Here is a 15,410-nt window from a genome sequence, read left to right on the forward strand (position 1 = left end):
GGGGTGGGGGTGGGGGTAATGTTTGTTTCTGAATCCTGCAAACTGGATCCAGTCATAAAGCCTTGACATGTTGGAATTTCAAGGACATTCCCAGAACTTCCCATGTATCAATACTCCCTGATTGTCTTTCAGGGAATGAAGGACTAAATCCCTACACATCTCCCCACTTTCTAGACTCTTACTAATTATGAAGACCTTTGAGGTGTCCAGCTAAAAGCTATAAGCTGTCTCAATATCTTTTAGGGGAAATGGAGTAGGATCTGAGGGTAAGCCCAAGACTACGTGTGTTTGTGAAGGAGCCCAGCAACAAGCCACAGCCATTCTCATAGAGAGTTCAAGAGAATTCCTGGGCGGTTCAGTGGTTAGGACTCTGTGTTTTCACTGTTGAGGGCCTGGGTTCAACTCTTGGTTGGGGAACTAAGATCCTACAAACTGTGCAGTGCAGCAAAAAAAAGAGAAAGAGAAATGTATTTTAAAATAAATAAAGAAAAAAAGAAGGAATTCCCTGGCTGTCCAGTGGTTAAGACTCCACACTTCCACTGCTGTGGGCCTGGGTTTGATCCCTGGTTGGAGAACTAAGATTTTGCAAGCTGCATGCATGGCCAAATAAATAAAGAGAATTCAAGTTGAACCCTCATCCATCATGCCATCATGCTTCTCTCTCACCTTGCCCCTACTGTTTATCAATCTATAAGTGATTGTTATCCCTTATGTCTTGGTTTTGATTTGCAATTCATAAAGCACTTTCATCAATTCTATGTCTAAGGCTCAGAAAGGTAAAGTAAGCTGTCCTTGGCTAGAAGAGTAAGTTAGGGAGATAAGTATGTCAGGGAGCAAACCCATGCAAACTCACATCTCCTGACAGCAAATTCTGGGGCAGGTGGAGACTTAGGATAATCATAGCCACTCGGATATCTCATTTGTGAAATGACTGAGATGGAAGAATTAAGTAAGCTCTGAAATCATAGTACAATACTGGGTGCACAGTCGGTTCTCAGCGTTTCCTTCCTCTGTTTCTTCCCCGTTCTTCTCCTTTCAGCTTTGTAGCCAGCCCTGTCAGAGATGTGACCAGGACAGCGCCTTCAACCCCACCTGCCTTCCTTCCAGGCTTGAGGGAACGGGCCCGCCCCTTACAACAACTCCTGCTGACAGTCACAGGCTGCTCTTCTCAATGAGATGCTCTGACGTTTTTTCCTGCACAGCCATTAATCCTACGGTCACTGTTGAAAGAACTCAGCCGGCAACTCTGGAAGCCTGACTTCTAGAAGCTTTGTTACCCCCACCCTCTGCCCTTTCCTCCCACCCTTAGCTTTTAAAACCTTCCTGCTTATGCCTTCCACTCATGCCCTTAATCCCACACTGCCCTGTGTGGCCTTAAAACTGCTCGGCTGTGTTTTCTCTCTAAAATAGACCCATAAGGTCAAGGGAAGGAATCAAGCCTTTTGAGTGACTCATACCACCAAACACAGGCTCACAATGAACACACACAGAAGGGAAGGCTTGGGAGAGGTTGAGGTGATGGTGGCAGTAATGACGATGGTGAGTGTGATACGGGAGAGGTTTTGGAAGGACTTCTTTCCAGCTTCATTGCTCCTTTGTTGTGTGACTTAGGAAAGTCCCTTCCCTTCTCTGGGTCTCAGTTTTCCCATATGTTGATGAGGACGGAAAGAAGACAACAGTGATCAAGAGTATTGTCTTTGTGGGGATTCCCTGGCAGTCCAAGTGGTTATCACTTGGCTCTTTCACTGCTGTGGCCTGAGTTCAATCCCTGGTTGGGAAACTAAGATACAGCAAGCCTCATGGCATGGCCGAAAAAAAAAAAAGGAGAGCATTGTCTTTGGAATAAGACAGACAGGGTTCATATCCCAACTCTGTCACTTACAGTTTTGGGACCTGGGACAAGGTATTTATCTTCTCATTCTGTAAAATGGAGATGAAGATGACCACCCTGTCCATTGTCGTGAGGATTGCATGAACTCATGCAAAATACCTATGTGGCACATGATAAGTACTCATTCCTCTTAAAAGGAGGTTCCAAAGGGAGGGGATATATGTATACCTATGGCTGATTCATGTTGAGGTTTGACAGAAAACAACAAAATTCTGTAAAGCAATTATCCTTCACTAAAAGAATAAATTAATTAAAAAAAAAAAAGTCCTAAAAAATAGCCTAAGATTTTATGACTTCACTGAATCCAGGACATTACTTGATTCTGTGTGTGCCTGAGAGCCTTTGGATCTGTAGCACTAGATGGTTCTGTAAGTCTCGTATTATGAGTTGGGCATTTCTCACTGCCATGTTTCCAGCATTCTGTGCATCTAAAAGCCCCTGAACCCCCTGACTCTGAGTCCATGCCCCATCTATCCATGCCCACAGGAGACGTTCTACGTGTCTGTGCCCTGGGGAGAGAGACCTAGGCCTTGCTCTAGCCAGTGCCCTCCCTGCCCCCAGGCTCTCTTTGTACCTGGACAAATCTTGCAGCACTTCCCGGCTACTTTCTCAGGGTGATGGCAGGGGTACGCAGTGGGGCAGATCACCCGCTGGCAGTCCTGGCGGCCATCCTGACAGGTGCACAGGATGCAGGGCAGGGGTCCGAAGGAGCGGAAGGCCGGGTGCCACACCTCCCCGTGGGAGTATGTCTTCCCACCATGCACACAGGCTGGGCCAAGGAAGGCAGGAAGGGAGGAGAGTCAGAACCTTGGGCTTGGGACAGAGTCCAATAGTGGGTGAGGGTAGGTCCCTGGGGTGCCCCTGCTTCACCAGTCTGGCCCAGCCACACTGCTTGTAGAGGCCACAGAATAAACCAGTCCCCTGTCCCTGACATTCCCCATCTCAGCACTCAGGGCAGAGGTGGGACCGGTAAGTTCTTGTTGAAGATGAAGAGTCCTCCCTGCCTGTCATGGGCACCCATGATGAAGTGTGGAGAGGGCTGGCCTGATGGTAGGAGACCTGTGCTATCAATACCTGGCCATGCGAGCGTGGGCAGGTCCCGTGTGTTTTCACAGCCTCAGTGTCCCATCTGTCAGAGAGGGGCTGGACGGATGCCACTGTGGCTCCTCCCACTCCACCAATCAGGGTGACATGCAGTGAGGTCTCTCTCCCCATCTGCTGCCACAGTTGTCTCCTTGACCTGCTTCCGTTATCCATCCCAACCATCCTCCTGCAGCCCAGCTCTGCTTCCCCCTTCCTTCATCAAAACCTTTCCCTCAATACCTCCTTATCTTGTAATAATTGATTTACATGCTTGTCTCCCCTACTAGTCTATGAGTCCCTTGAGGAAAGGGACCATTTTCATCTCTCTCTTCTCTGCGTCTCAATTCCCAGCAAAATCATACTCAAAGGAAGATTGTTATATGGCTTGTAGTCCTAGTTTCAGAACAGGTTCTGTCTTTAACTCAATACTCTGAACCTCAGTGTCCTCATCTGTCAGATGGAAGTTTAGATCTAATGTTCTATGAGTCTACCAGCCCATGGCCAAGTTGAGACTGGGGAACCATGGGGTGGAGGTGCAGGGATGGGAAGTAGGAGCAGACAGGGGCCCCGTTTCCCACCTCAGGGTCTGCAGAGGCTCCGGTTCCCACCTTTCTTATGTTTTTCCTTCAGAACAATCTTGACTGTGGTGCTGCCTGCCTCCTTTGGTCGGAAGTGGCGAGGGATGAAGCCCAGAGAGGCGCTGGGCCCAGTGGGGGACGGGGTGCTCAGGTCTCTCTTTCTCCCGCTGTCTCCTGAACACAGATCCTGGGAATGTTTCTGCAAAGGGCAGGAAAGATGAAGATCACTGATGGGCCTCTGCCAGTGCAGAAGCAGAAAAACAGGCTGCAGTGAGAGGCCTGAGGTGGCTCTTGTGACGGCATAGGCTCTGGGCAGAAGGAAGGTCTGATAGGGTCAAAGACACTCCCAGGCAATGCATCTTTGAAGACTCTCAGAGGTCAGTGGTTTGGAAGTCCAGCCTCCACCGAGCCCTTCTTCAGCTGGCAGCGCCAGAACCTTGGGGCTGAAGAGTGAGCAGAGGGGGCTGAGGTCTTGATCTGGAAGGTGCAAGTGATCAGGGACCCCAAGAACTTAATATTTAAGAAATGGAGTGAGGATGAGCGTCAGGAAATTCTTTGTCTGAGAAGATTTAGGTGACGGGACAGGGGATGGACCTCCAAAGATCCCACCTGACTGCAGAATCCCCCAGATGAGAGGACTGAGAGATGATGGATCTTAGGAGCCCCTTTTCTGAATCCAACACCCCAAGACCCTACACCTCCAGATCAGGTCTTGAGAGGGTTGGCGATGAAAGCAAAGGGTATGTGTGACGGCCATGAAACACAGCAGGAGCTTCCTGATCCAAAAATTGGGGATTGAGAAAAAAGCAAATGGGCTGGGGGCAGGGGTGGAATTTATCACCCCCTTACTGACACTGAGTCACATTCCTTCTTCTGCAGCCCCTTCCTGACTGTACAGTCTCTGAGACAGTCCTTCAATGTCTGTACTAATCCCACAGGAATTCCCAGAGTGAAAACTATGTTCCAGCCCCAAGCACAGGCCCAGGAACACAGGAGGTACCCAGGAAATATTTGTCAAGTAAAATAGAGGCAAGAAGGAATTGAAGAGCCCAACACCCCTATATGACTTACCCACATCATCCAGCTGAGTTCAGTGAATAGCTGGAACTACTTACTGGAACTAAGTCTGGTGGGTTTCACTTAGCTGCCTCCTATGACAAGGACAGGGGCTTCCCAGGTGGCACTAGTGGTAAAGAACCTGCCTGCCAATGCAGGAGACATAAAACGTGCAGGTTCAATCCCTGGGTCAGGAGGATCCCTGGAGGAGGGCACAGCAACTCCAGTATTCTTGCCTGGAGAATCCCAAGGACAGAGGAGCGTGGCAGGCTACAGTCCACGGGGTCGCAAAGACTTGGACACAGCTGAAGCGACAGCACACGCGCACGCATGGTAGGGGCGGGGAGGGAGGTGGGTGACATGGTGAAGGACCCTCTAGGGAAGACCTAGCCTGGAAAGGGGGTGAGTTGGCAGAGGAGAAGGGAGGCTCGTTAGTTCAGGCCTCTGGGGAATCTCTGGGGAGGGAAGTCCCACTTCGACTGCCCCAGGGTCCAGGTGATCCAGGCGGAAAGCGCAGGTGGAGCTGTTCACAGGGTAGGCATGGACAGGAAGGTGAGTCAGGGTGTGAGCCCATTCTCCCAGCTCTTTTTTTTCTGACCAGAGTCAGGCAGTTTAGCTCATCTGAACGCTAGACCAAGATGGAGAGGGGTCAAGACGGAGCCAGAAACGTGAGGTAGCCCCAGACAGAGAACTGGAACCTTAGGAGCGGGATGGAAGGCTGGCCTAAGTCAGAGGCCACTCCCTCTGAAGACATGCTGCCCAGAGGTGGCCTGAATAAGGACAGACACAGGCTCCGGACAGGACAGTGTCAGAATTTTCCAGGAGGGAAATCAGGATGCTTGAGGCCTGCTTCTGCCCTGTGTGGAGTTTTTTTTTCCCCCAGACCCCTCCTTCCTCACCAGCCACTGTGGGAGCTGGAATGGAAGTCTAAAGAGGAGCCTGGAACCTGGTGGTGGCTAATGGAACCGACCTAGGGGACAAATGAGACATGAAGGCAATAGCTGGGATTGCCTGCTCCACAGTCAAGGAGATTCAGGCCCAGGAGACCAGCCCCCTCGCCCCCCTCCCCACCTGCTCCATAAAGCTGTGCGCTCACCACCCCTTGGTGTGACTGTGTGGTGTCCTCTTCAGCCGACTTCTCACTGGACCCATCTAGAAACCCAAAGGGAAGTCCAGTGAGCCTCCACCTCCTCAGCCTTCCTGGCTGGAGCCCTGTGGGCCTCCCCACCTCTAGGCTCTACCCCTCCAAAGCCTGGCACTACTCCTGCAGCCCCATACCAGTAGTTCCCTTGGCCCCATGGGTATTTATTCCTACTTCTCATTACACGTCTCCTCACCTTTGGGTTGATGAAATCCCTACAACTGAACTGCAGACTGTATCTCCACATTGGCCTCTTGGTCACTTAAGACTGAACCCCTTGGCTAGGCCAGAGCGTGTCATTCAGTGCTCGTCTCAGATGGTGTAGGGGCTGCGAATCCCACCCCCACAGCCTGCTTAGCTGCGGTCCCCCAGCAGCCTCTCAGCCCAGCCATACCTGAAGTCACCAGGCTTGGCTTACACTATACGCTCCCTTGCTGTCCTTAGTCTCTCTGTCCCTCCCACTGGAACAGCCTAGGACTCCTCCACCCCTACCTGTCTGGGCCCCAGCACTCAAAACCCTGTGAAGTCCTACAACTTCCTAGGGCCCCCCTACCGCTGCCTCACATACAGTCTGGCTGCCACTGAGCAGTCTGGATTCAAAGACCCAGAACACGGGAATCAGACTGCTTGCTAGAAATCACCAAGCGCACTCACTCAGTGCATGCACAGCACAGCTGAGGCCCACAGAAGGGAAGGAATCTGCAGGAATTCACTGGAAGAACCAGAACTAAACTGGTTTCTGGTCTAGTGCTCTTCCACAATGCCAACATCTGGGCAAGCATTCCATGGTGGAGTACTGCCCTCCTCGAGGTCTGCCTCCTCCAGGAAGCTTTCCTGGACTACCTTAGCCCACAGGGAACAATCTGGCCATCCATGCATTTCATTTTGCCCAAGCTGCTTGCCCTGCACTCGCCACTGTGTTGCCTGTCTCTGTTCCATACAGAGATGCTACCTGGATTCTGCTTGACACAGGGGCTTGGAGCCCCAGTGAACCCAGGCCTGTGCCCAGCTCTGCGATGAGGAAGACAGGAAGAGACATGGTCTCTGCTCTACACACCCCTCTCCTGTGCCTCTTCGGATCCTCTTGGCCTCATCTGACAGCAGGCATTTTATCCCCTCACTGCAAGCACTGCAGCAGCACCCTCTTCACATGGACTGCAGCCAGCTTCCTTCAGACTCAATCTGGCAGCAGGTGCCCTCAGGCCACGCCTCCTCCATGTCTCCGCCCCCATGTCTTATCTCCCCCTCCACCACCACTCCCTCTCCCATTCCCAGGATAGCCCAACACAGTGGGGAGTGGGAGGGAATGACCCTGCCTTGGGGTGAATCTTTGACCAGTGGGAGTTGGTGGCTGGTGGACCAATTCCTCCTCTCCCTCTGTCACCTCCAGACCTTTCTGAGGAGCAGAAGGCTACTTGGAGCAATAGGTCACGCTTGATGTCAAGTCAAGGCCAGCTCCCCAACACATTCCTCTGCTGTTGTTCCCTCCATCCCTGCTTCACTTTCTGTCCCTTCCTTCCTGCTCCCTGGGATTATAACACAAATACTGCACATCAGCGTCTGGCACAGGCTCAGCTGTCTGAGGGGTGCAGCTAAGCCACCACCCTGAGGAAGGAAGGGGCTGGGTGACCCCTGAGGGTCCCCTGAACAGTCCATGGCTAGGTCCCTGTGCTGGGTGGGTGCACACTGCCAGATGTAGGGACAGACTCACCTTTGCAGGCCTGGCAGCAGGAGGCGGGCAGCGGGAGGGGTGCGGGGCAGCCTGGTTCTGGGCAGGTCATGAGGCCGCAGTAGATCTGGCCCTCCTGACAGACAGAGCACACAGGAGCTGGGAGATGACCTCTGCTGAGGACCAGCCTTGGGGCTGGGATAGCCCCCGCTCTGGTGGTTCATGGCTTGAGGTCTCCTCTGAGGTGGGCAGAGGGGAGCAGCACAGTGGCCGGGGCAAGGCCCAGGCAGCTCAGAGGAGGGCCCTGCACCTTTCCCACTCACTCCAGGCCCCAAGGTAACAGTTATCCTTCAGCTTCTGAGCCTTTTCATACCCAGGCCCTTCCTAGGCTCTCACAGCAACCTAGTGAGGTGAGATTTTCCCAACCTACAGATGGGAAGGGACTATGGAGGGGCCTGAACCCCCTGAAGTCAGAGACGCAGCCAGGCAGAATGTTTCAGGCTCTTCCTCCTGCTGTCAATGTCCTTCTCCCCTGGCCTAGGACAGGGAGCCCAGCATAGATGAGCAGGACGAGTGCATGTCTCCTTGAGCTCATCTTGCTCTTATGCAAACTCTAGGTCCCCAACTTCAGGACCCAGCCTGGAAAGGCAAGACTGCAGCAGAAAGGGCCTTCTGGGAGTCAGGAGGCCAGATGACCTTTGGTGAGTCACTTCTCTGGGCCTCAGCTTCTTCATCTGTGAAATGGGGGCACTTCCATCTGGGTTGTGAAATCAAATGAGGGAACGGTTATGAAAACCCTTTTTAAACTGAAAGGCACAATATGTCCCTGGGAAGGAGTGAGATTACTTCGAATCCTTCCCCTATTCCTTTTCCAGTGAGTCTCAGAAGTGAGGATTCCGATCCTTCAAACAAGTCCCATATAAACAGGGATGAGAAGAAAGAAGGGGAGACCCAAGTATCCAGGGGGAGGGGACAAGGGATCACAAGAATGCATGTACCACGTTCCCCCACCATGAGTTCTCTCTTCCCACAGCCCCCTCTTCATCCACGTGCAGCACAGTACAGGTGAAAGAGTGTGGGTTTGGAACCATGTGGCCCTGCGTCTGAATTCTGAGTATGCCACTTAACTAGCTGTGTGTGTGTGTGTGTGATGTCTGATTTTTCGTGACACCATGGACTATAGACCACCAGGCTCCTCTGTCCATGGGATTCTCCAGGCAAGAATACTGGAGTGGGTTGCCATTTCCTACTCCGGGTAATCTTCCCAACTGAGGGATCAAACCCACGTCTCTTGTGTCTCCTGCATTAGCAGGCAGATTCTTTACTGCTGTGCCAACTGGGAAGTCATGTGACCCTAGGCCAATCGTTTAATTGCTCTGAGCCTCAGTTTTCTTATCTATAAAATATGATTAGTGATAGCCTTCTCATAGGGCCATTGGGACACTGTGTATAAACATAAGGCATTTCCTAGTAGGTACAGTGCCCTAGTTTACTTCAAGAGGCCCAGGCCTTGCAAAAATAACCACTGTCTAGGTTGATTTTTAAGTGGTCCCTTTTATTATAAGTTGTTTGCTCTGCAGCACAGATACCTTGGAATTTAGACTCAGAGTGATGGGATCCTCTCACTGAAAAGTTGGGAGACAGATCCGAGAGAGATGACTGTCTCTAACGGTCACGCATGGGACGGTGGCAGAGCCAGAGCTGAAACTTGGGTGCCTGACACCTAGAATGGACCTCTTACCCTCTCGTCACTGCTGAATTGATGATTATTTAATGAGAGGACCTCGGAGATCACCTTGTTAGACTCCTGGGTGTGCATGCATGTGTGCTTAGTCATGTCCAACTCTGTGCAACTCTACAGACTGTAGCCAGCAGGCTCCTCTGTCCGTGGGATTCTCCAGGCAAGAATGCTGGAGTTGGTTGCCATGCGCTCCTCCAGACTACCTTCCCGGCCTCATGTCTCTTATGTCTTCTGCATTGGCAGGCAGTTTCTTTACCTCTAGCACCATCAGGGAAACCTAGACCCCCTTACACACTCAGAAGAACTGAGGCTCAGAGAAGTTTGCTGGGGAGGTGGTAGGGAAATTGAGACAGCAGGGCTTTCTCCCACCCCAGTGCACAGATGCACTAAGCCTAAGGGTGAGGATGACATACTGAAGGCCACCTACAAATGTGCAGCAGGGCCACGCCTGGAACCCCCGAGGGAGAGGGGAAGACTTTCCAGCTCAGGTCCTGCTTGACTTCAGTCTCTGTCTCCTGATAACACTGCTGGTTCAGCTCTGCCTGACCTGACCCTAGGCCCAGCTCTGACCAAAGCAGGGGGAGTTTAATTAGCTTCAGATTAAATTACATTTACTACAAACAGTCTGGCCCTGTCTCTGCACCCCAGGATTGATCACTGATCATTCGTTCATTCATGCTATGTGCCAGGCCCTGAGCTGGGGGCCCTGCAGGATACAGAAATGAGTTGAGTATATCTCCTGCCCTCAAGGAGTGCAGTCTACAGAGGACACAGAAATGGCCAGGGTCAGTGCGAGGTGACCAGGCAGCTCAGAAGGACGTGGAAGCCCTGAGCAGGAGGTTCCCACCCACAGATGTTCCCTTCCCTGGAGCCCATTCATTCTCATGCCCTTTGACCAGGAGGGACAATCCCCCGGGGCCCAGACCACTGGCCTACATGAGAGGGGTGTCGAAGTTCTTACGGTACAGCTGCAGAGGACACACTGGTTGGGCAGATGGGAGGGGAGCAGCTCGTGAGCACTGAAGATCTCTCCGTGTTGGTACGTGGTCCCATTATGCTGGCAGGACCTTGGTGGGGCCCGGAGCCCAGAAGGGGTATGAGGTTCTGTAGGTGGGGAGGGGAAGGAGGAAGAAGAAAATGGTCTAGAGCTTTATCAGAACTAACTGGGCCACTTCTCTGAAATGTTTGTATCTTATCCCTTGTTGTCATTTAAACCAAGTTCTGGCCTCAGCCCTCCCAGCCAGACCTCATATTGATGAACCAAGAGGAACCCTGACATTCCTCTCTGACCATGTCACTCCCTCCCATGGCCTTTAAGCCCCTGAGTGTCAGCGGTGGCTCTGATTGCAGCAATAAGGCAAGGTCAGAAGCCTCAGCTCCACTGAGTGCCACTCGGTTTAGACCTGTGCTAGTTCACTCAACATTCAGTAAGCATCCATGGAGCACTTGCTACTGCCAGGCACTGTTCTAGGTTCTGGGAATACAGAAGTGAACAAGACAAGGTTCCGTATGGAGTTTCATCCTTGTGGAGTTCACTCATGTGATCTGGACTGTGCCTGATCTTGGAGTGAGTGCCTTCCACTCCCTGGCCACCAGACACCGTCCCCATCACCTGCCAGTTAGCCTGTCCTCACCCTACTGAGTGGAGGGGTAGCCCTCCAGTTCAAGCGGAACCTGCTCCTTTTTTCAAGGCACCTTTCCTAAGCACCTTCTCTGCACCAGGCGCCATGCTACATGCTGGGAATGGAGTGCAAATAAGGCCCAGCCCCTCACATCAGGAAACTGATGGTCTCGCTGGGTAGAGAGACAGGCCCCAAGCAGTGACTCTGGTATGGTCTGGGCTAGGGCAGATGGGAGCACAGAAGATGTGGCAGCATAAAAGAGGCGCCGCTAACTCAGCCGGGAAGGGCGGTCAGGGAAGTCTTCCTGAAGGGGCCGATGGCTGAGATGAGTCTTGAGGAATATGCAGACCAGGCAGGCAAAGGGTCAAGGCTGGGAAAGAGGAAGGGACTGAGGAGCATGGCAGGAAGAAGGGGGCTGGGCTGAGGAACAGCGGGGAGCGGTCAGGACTCCTGGGGTCAGCCTCAGCCGGGAGGAGGTGTGATGCTCCCACGCTGGGAAGGATGAAGCCTAGAGACCCCACTCCCCTAGTGAACCCAGAGTCAGGAAACCATGACCCAAGGTGGAGTCACAGTCAGATCCCTACTGGGATCCCACTTGGAAAAGAAGCCCCTCTACGCCCATACTCCACACAGGTCTCCAGTCCCCCAAGAGAGCTGCTTCCAGAGTCTGGAGCTGAGGCTACAACCTGGGACTCCCTCCCCTCATCACCTTCTCGATGTTACTAAACACGGGTCCTCCTTTTGACCTCTCCTGCCTTCCAAGTTGGCCACCCGGCTGACTGCCCCTCATTTGCCACTTGGTTATGTCGGTTTCTTCTCAGATCACCTCTCCTCTCTCCTCTCTTACCTCTGCTTCCTGGAATCCCAGTCTCAGCAGCTATTGGTAGATTCTTAAAATCATGGACATTTAGCATTGGGGCACATATTAGAACCTCTGAACTGCAGCACAGGAGGAGTCTCAGAGAACATATTCAACTCCTGTGGCCATTCCCAGTCCCAGGTGGTAATCCCAGGGTCACCCTGCAGGGCCTCCCAGCCCCAGTTCACTCACCTTCACTCACACGGGGTGCATCCACTCTCTCAGGCTTTGGCCAGCCCCTGAGAGAACGAAGCCCACCTGTGCCATCAACAGGTCAAGCACGCCTGTTTTCCTTCAGCTCTTTTCCACATTCCCTCCCTCCTCCTGCCAAGCACAGCTACTGAAGGCTGAGAAGTCTGTGGCCACCCCAGCCCTCCTTGGGGATCCAAGAAGAATGAGTTTCGTGAGCACCTTGGTGTCTCAACAGCTCTGGTGGCTGGAGTCTGCCCTTCTCATTCCAGAAGTGGCTGTGTCAGGAGTGGGTCAAGGGCCAGTGGGCAGGTGGGAGGCTGGCACGAGGGCAGACGCAAGGCCACTCACCCACACAGCGGGGACAGCACTGCTGCGGCTCAGTCACGGGCTGGGGGCAGTGGACGGGCGGACAGTGGAGGCGATAACAGCTCACGTGGGCATTCTGAAGGGGACACAGGGGTCAGTCGTGCTTCCAAAGAGCCATTGCCTCCCACTGTCCTCTTCTCAAACCCCTCCCAACTATGGGGCGCTGCACTCCTTTTCAGCCTGCAGTGGGATAAAAGTGATAAATTCCACATGTCCAGTCTCCCTCCCGCCTGCTCACTTGTGTGGCTCACTCATCCGTGTCCCTTCCCACCACGGAGGAGCACACCACGTGCCTGGATCTGCACAGATCTTGTGTCCCTTAGTGGTGAGGGACTAAGGAGAGAAATCCAAGTAAAAGACTTGGGTTATTTTGACACTGACTTTTTTTAAAGATTTTTTTTTCATGTGGATCATTTAAAAAGTCTTTATTTAATTTGTTACAACATTGTTCCTGTTTTATATTTTGGGTTTTTACCCTGAGGTATGTGGGATCTTAGCTTCCCCAGGGAGTGAACCCACACCCCCTACATTGCAAGGCAAAGTCTTAACCACTGGACTGCCAGATTAGTCCCTCAACATTGATCTTGACTGTGCTGTCTTAACTCCAAGGCTTTGTTCTTCTACCTCTGGATCTGAGCCTCGTGGCTAATGGGGACTGTGACTCATGAAGGCAGGTGACAGGGAAGTGGAGAAGACTCAGGGCTCTGTGATCTGCTCCCTAAGTCTCTGGGAGGTGTGAGTGATCCCACACACGGCCTTGGGACTGGAACCAGAGGAAGGGCCTGAAGTTCTTAGGCTTTTTCAAATACAGCAAAGGAGAGAGAAGGGACAGAGAAACATGCACAGGACAGTGGGCAGACATGGAGGAACTGGGGGGAGAGGCCACCCCGGGAGGTTTTCTCGGGCAGTTTGTCAGCCTGTCTCAGGTGCCCAAACCTTCCTCCCCCTTCTGCTCTAAGAGGTGTTGCCCTGGGTTGTAACAGTACATCTGTCTCTTCTGTTCAGCAGAACAACGACCAAGCCTCCTTCTGTTCATCTCTGAATTGTGAGCACGGGGCCTTGCTCCAAGCGAGTGCCTGCTGAAGTCTGAATGAGTGAATGAATGAGAACCAGCAGGGGAGGGAGAGATAGTCTCTTTCTTGGTCAACTGGAGTCAGCTTTGTTTAAACTTTGAAGTTGCCGAGTGAGATTCCAGACCCTTGGCCCACCTGAGAGGCCCTAAAACACTTCTACCAAAGCAGCTTCCTGCTCCATGGAGAACCCTGGACCAGGCCCTAGTCCTTCTGGGGCCACTGCTTCCTAAGATGGCCAGAGGTGATCACAAGGATTAATCAGTGCTAAAGGGCATCCTAGAGTCCACAGAATCTGTCTGAGCTCTAAAAGTGGTCTTCTTGAGGCCTGGGACCCAGGCGTGCTGGATAAACCTCCAGAGCATGAATGGAGCCCTTCAGATGAGAAACTAGGATAGAATGCAAGGAACTTTGGTACCTGAAGAGTTAGAATCCGTCTCTTGATTCCGGCCTTGAAGGTTTCAAGGAATGGAGATTATGAGTAAGATGCAGCAGGAAGTAAGGTAGAAACAGGCTAGGGCGCAAAAGGTGGTGGGGGCGGCGGTGGGGGCAAGGCATGAGGCCTTGCAGTCAAAGGGCACCTCTCAGGAAAATCATAGCTACCATTTATTGAATGGCTACTAGGGCCATTTATTTATTTATTTATTTTAAAGTCATTATTCTGTTTTAATCGAAGAAAATGAGGCTATTTATTTATATAAAAACTGCTTATTAAGCAGCTATTTTGTATAGGTACTATTCCAGCTACTGAAGATACAGCTTTAATGGAGGAAGCATTCAAGTGGTTCTGATGATTTCAAATATGTAACTTTAAGGTGTATCGGTGAGGGGTAATGATTTTATCAAGCTTGCCCCCCAAAACAGGTTTTACAAGACAAATTTTGTGAGTATAAGGAGTACAGTTGCAAAATCATAAAAATCTAACCACTGCAGTGTAACTCATAAATTCAAACATTTTAGCATCTCTATCATAGGCTCTCTAAAATAAATGGGCCTTGAATAATTAGGGGCATTTATTGAATGGCAACTAGGGGCATTATGTTATATAGAAATGTATTATCTCACTGCATTCTCTCAACAACCCTGCTGCTGCTGCTGCTAAGTCGCTTCAGTCGTGTCCAACTCTGCTCGGCCCCATAGACGGCAGCCCACCAGGCTCCCCCGTCCCTGGGATTCTCCAGGCAAGAACACTGGAGTGGGTTGCCATTTCCTTCTCCAATGCATGAAAGTGAAAAGTGAAAGTGAAGTCTCTCAGTTGTATCAGACTCTTAGCAACCCCATGGACCGCAGCCTACCAGGCTCCTCCGTCCATGGGATTTTCCAGGCAAGAGTACTGGAGTGGGTTGCCATTGCCTTCTCGTAGGTATTATTATTTTTCACAATTTCAAAATGAGAAAAGAGCCTCTGAGAGGTTGCCTAAGACACACAGCAGGTGAGCACTGTGTAGGTCTGAGCACTTTTCGTGATGCCAGAAATGCCTCAGGTGGAGGGAACAGGGCCTCATTCATTCACTCGATATTTACTTCATGGCAACTGGGTGCCACGTCCCTTCTGCACTGCGGACAGTGAGCAAGAGACAAGAGTTCTGCTCTCACGGAGCTTCCATCCTAGCGGAGAGGGAGACAGACTATAAAAAATAAACAAGTAGGAACCAGATCATGTCAGATGTTAAATTTATAACAGGAATAAAACAGGGTAACGTGATTGCGTTAACAAGGTTAGACTATTTTAGAAACGGCTGTACAGAAAGCCTCATAAGGAGGTAACTTTATGTCGTGCACTGCGAGATGAGAAGGAACCATTCCTGGGAAGATCTGGGGGAAGAACATTCCGAGTGGAGGAGCAAGTTGGAATGAGTTTGCAGCATTGGCGCAGGTAGGAGATGAGGTTGGAGAACAAGGCAGAAATCAGATGGTTCAGATGGTGTAGATCCCACAGTAGGCAATTTGAATTTTACTTTAGGTGCAATGACAAGCTATTGAAGGGTTTTAAGAGCTTCTGAATGACATGATTAATTTTATGTTCAGAAAAGATCCTTTGAGCTGCCATGCAGTGGACAGATTAGAAAGGATACAGGAAGAGGATTTCCCTGACAGTCCAATAGTTAAGATTTTGCCTTTAATGCCAGGGTGCGAGTCTGAT

At 51.5% G+C, this 15,410-nt stretch overlaps 1 protein-coding gene and 1 long non-coding RNA gene across 4 annotated transcripts in view; one reads left to right on the forward strand and one right to left on the reverse strand.

Moving 5' to 3' along the window:
- Positions 1 to 2,105, forward strand: part of LOC104995124 — a 13,302-nt gene extending 11,197 nt beyond the window's left edge. For both annotated transcript variants that reach the window (XR_826037.1, XR_826038.1), the window contains exon 5: positions 1,040 to 2,105. This is a non-coding gene — a long non-coding RNA (uncharacterized LOC104995124). The remainder of the gene's footprint in view (positions 1 to 1,039) is intronic.
- Positions 1 to 15,410, reverse strand: part of CHRDL2 (chordin-like 2) — a 34,090-nt gene that overhangs the window by 6,250 nt on the left and 12,430 nt on the right. For both annotated transcript variants that reach the window (XM_010848866.1, XM_010848867.1), the window contains exons 3-8: positions 12,181 to 12,274; positions 10,121 to 10,263; positions 7,461 to 7,554; positions 5,705 to 5,760; positions 3,583 to 3,751; positions 2,466 to 2,660 (exon numbers count right to left, since the gene is read on the reverse strand). In XM_010848866.1, the coding sequence (XP_010847168.1) occupies positions 2,466 to 2,660; positions 3,583 to 3,751; positions 5,705 to 5,760; positions 7,461 to 7,554; positions 10,121 to 10,263; positions 12,181 to 12,274 (751 nt within the window). The remainder of the gene's footprint in view (positions 1 to 2,465; positions 2,661 to 3,582; positions 3,752 to 5,704; positions 5,761 to 7,460; positions 7,555 to 10,120; positions 10,264 to 12,180; positions 12,275 to 15,410) is intronic.

The sequence above is a fragment of the Bison bison genome, unplaced genomic scaffold (assembly GCF_000754665.1).
Source record: "Bison bison bison isolate TAMUID 2011002044 unplaced genomic scaffold, Bison_UMD1.0 scf7180017864276, whole genome shotgun sequence".
Lineage (NCBI taxonomy): Eukaryota > Metazoa > Chordata > Mammalia > Artiodactyla > Bovidae > Bison > Bison bison.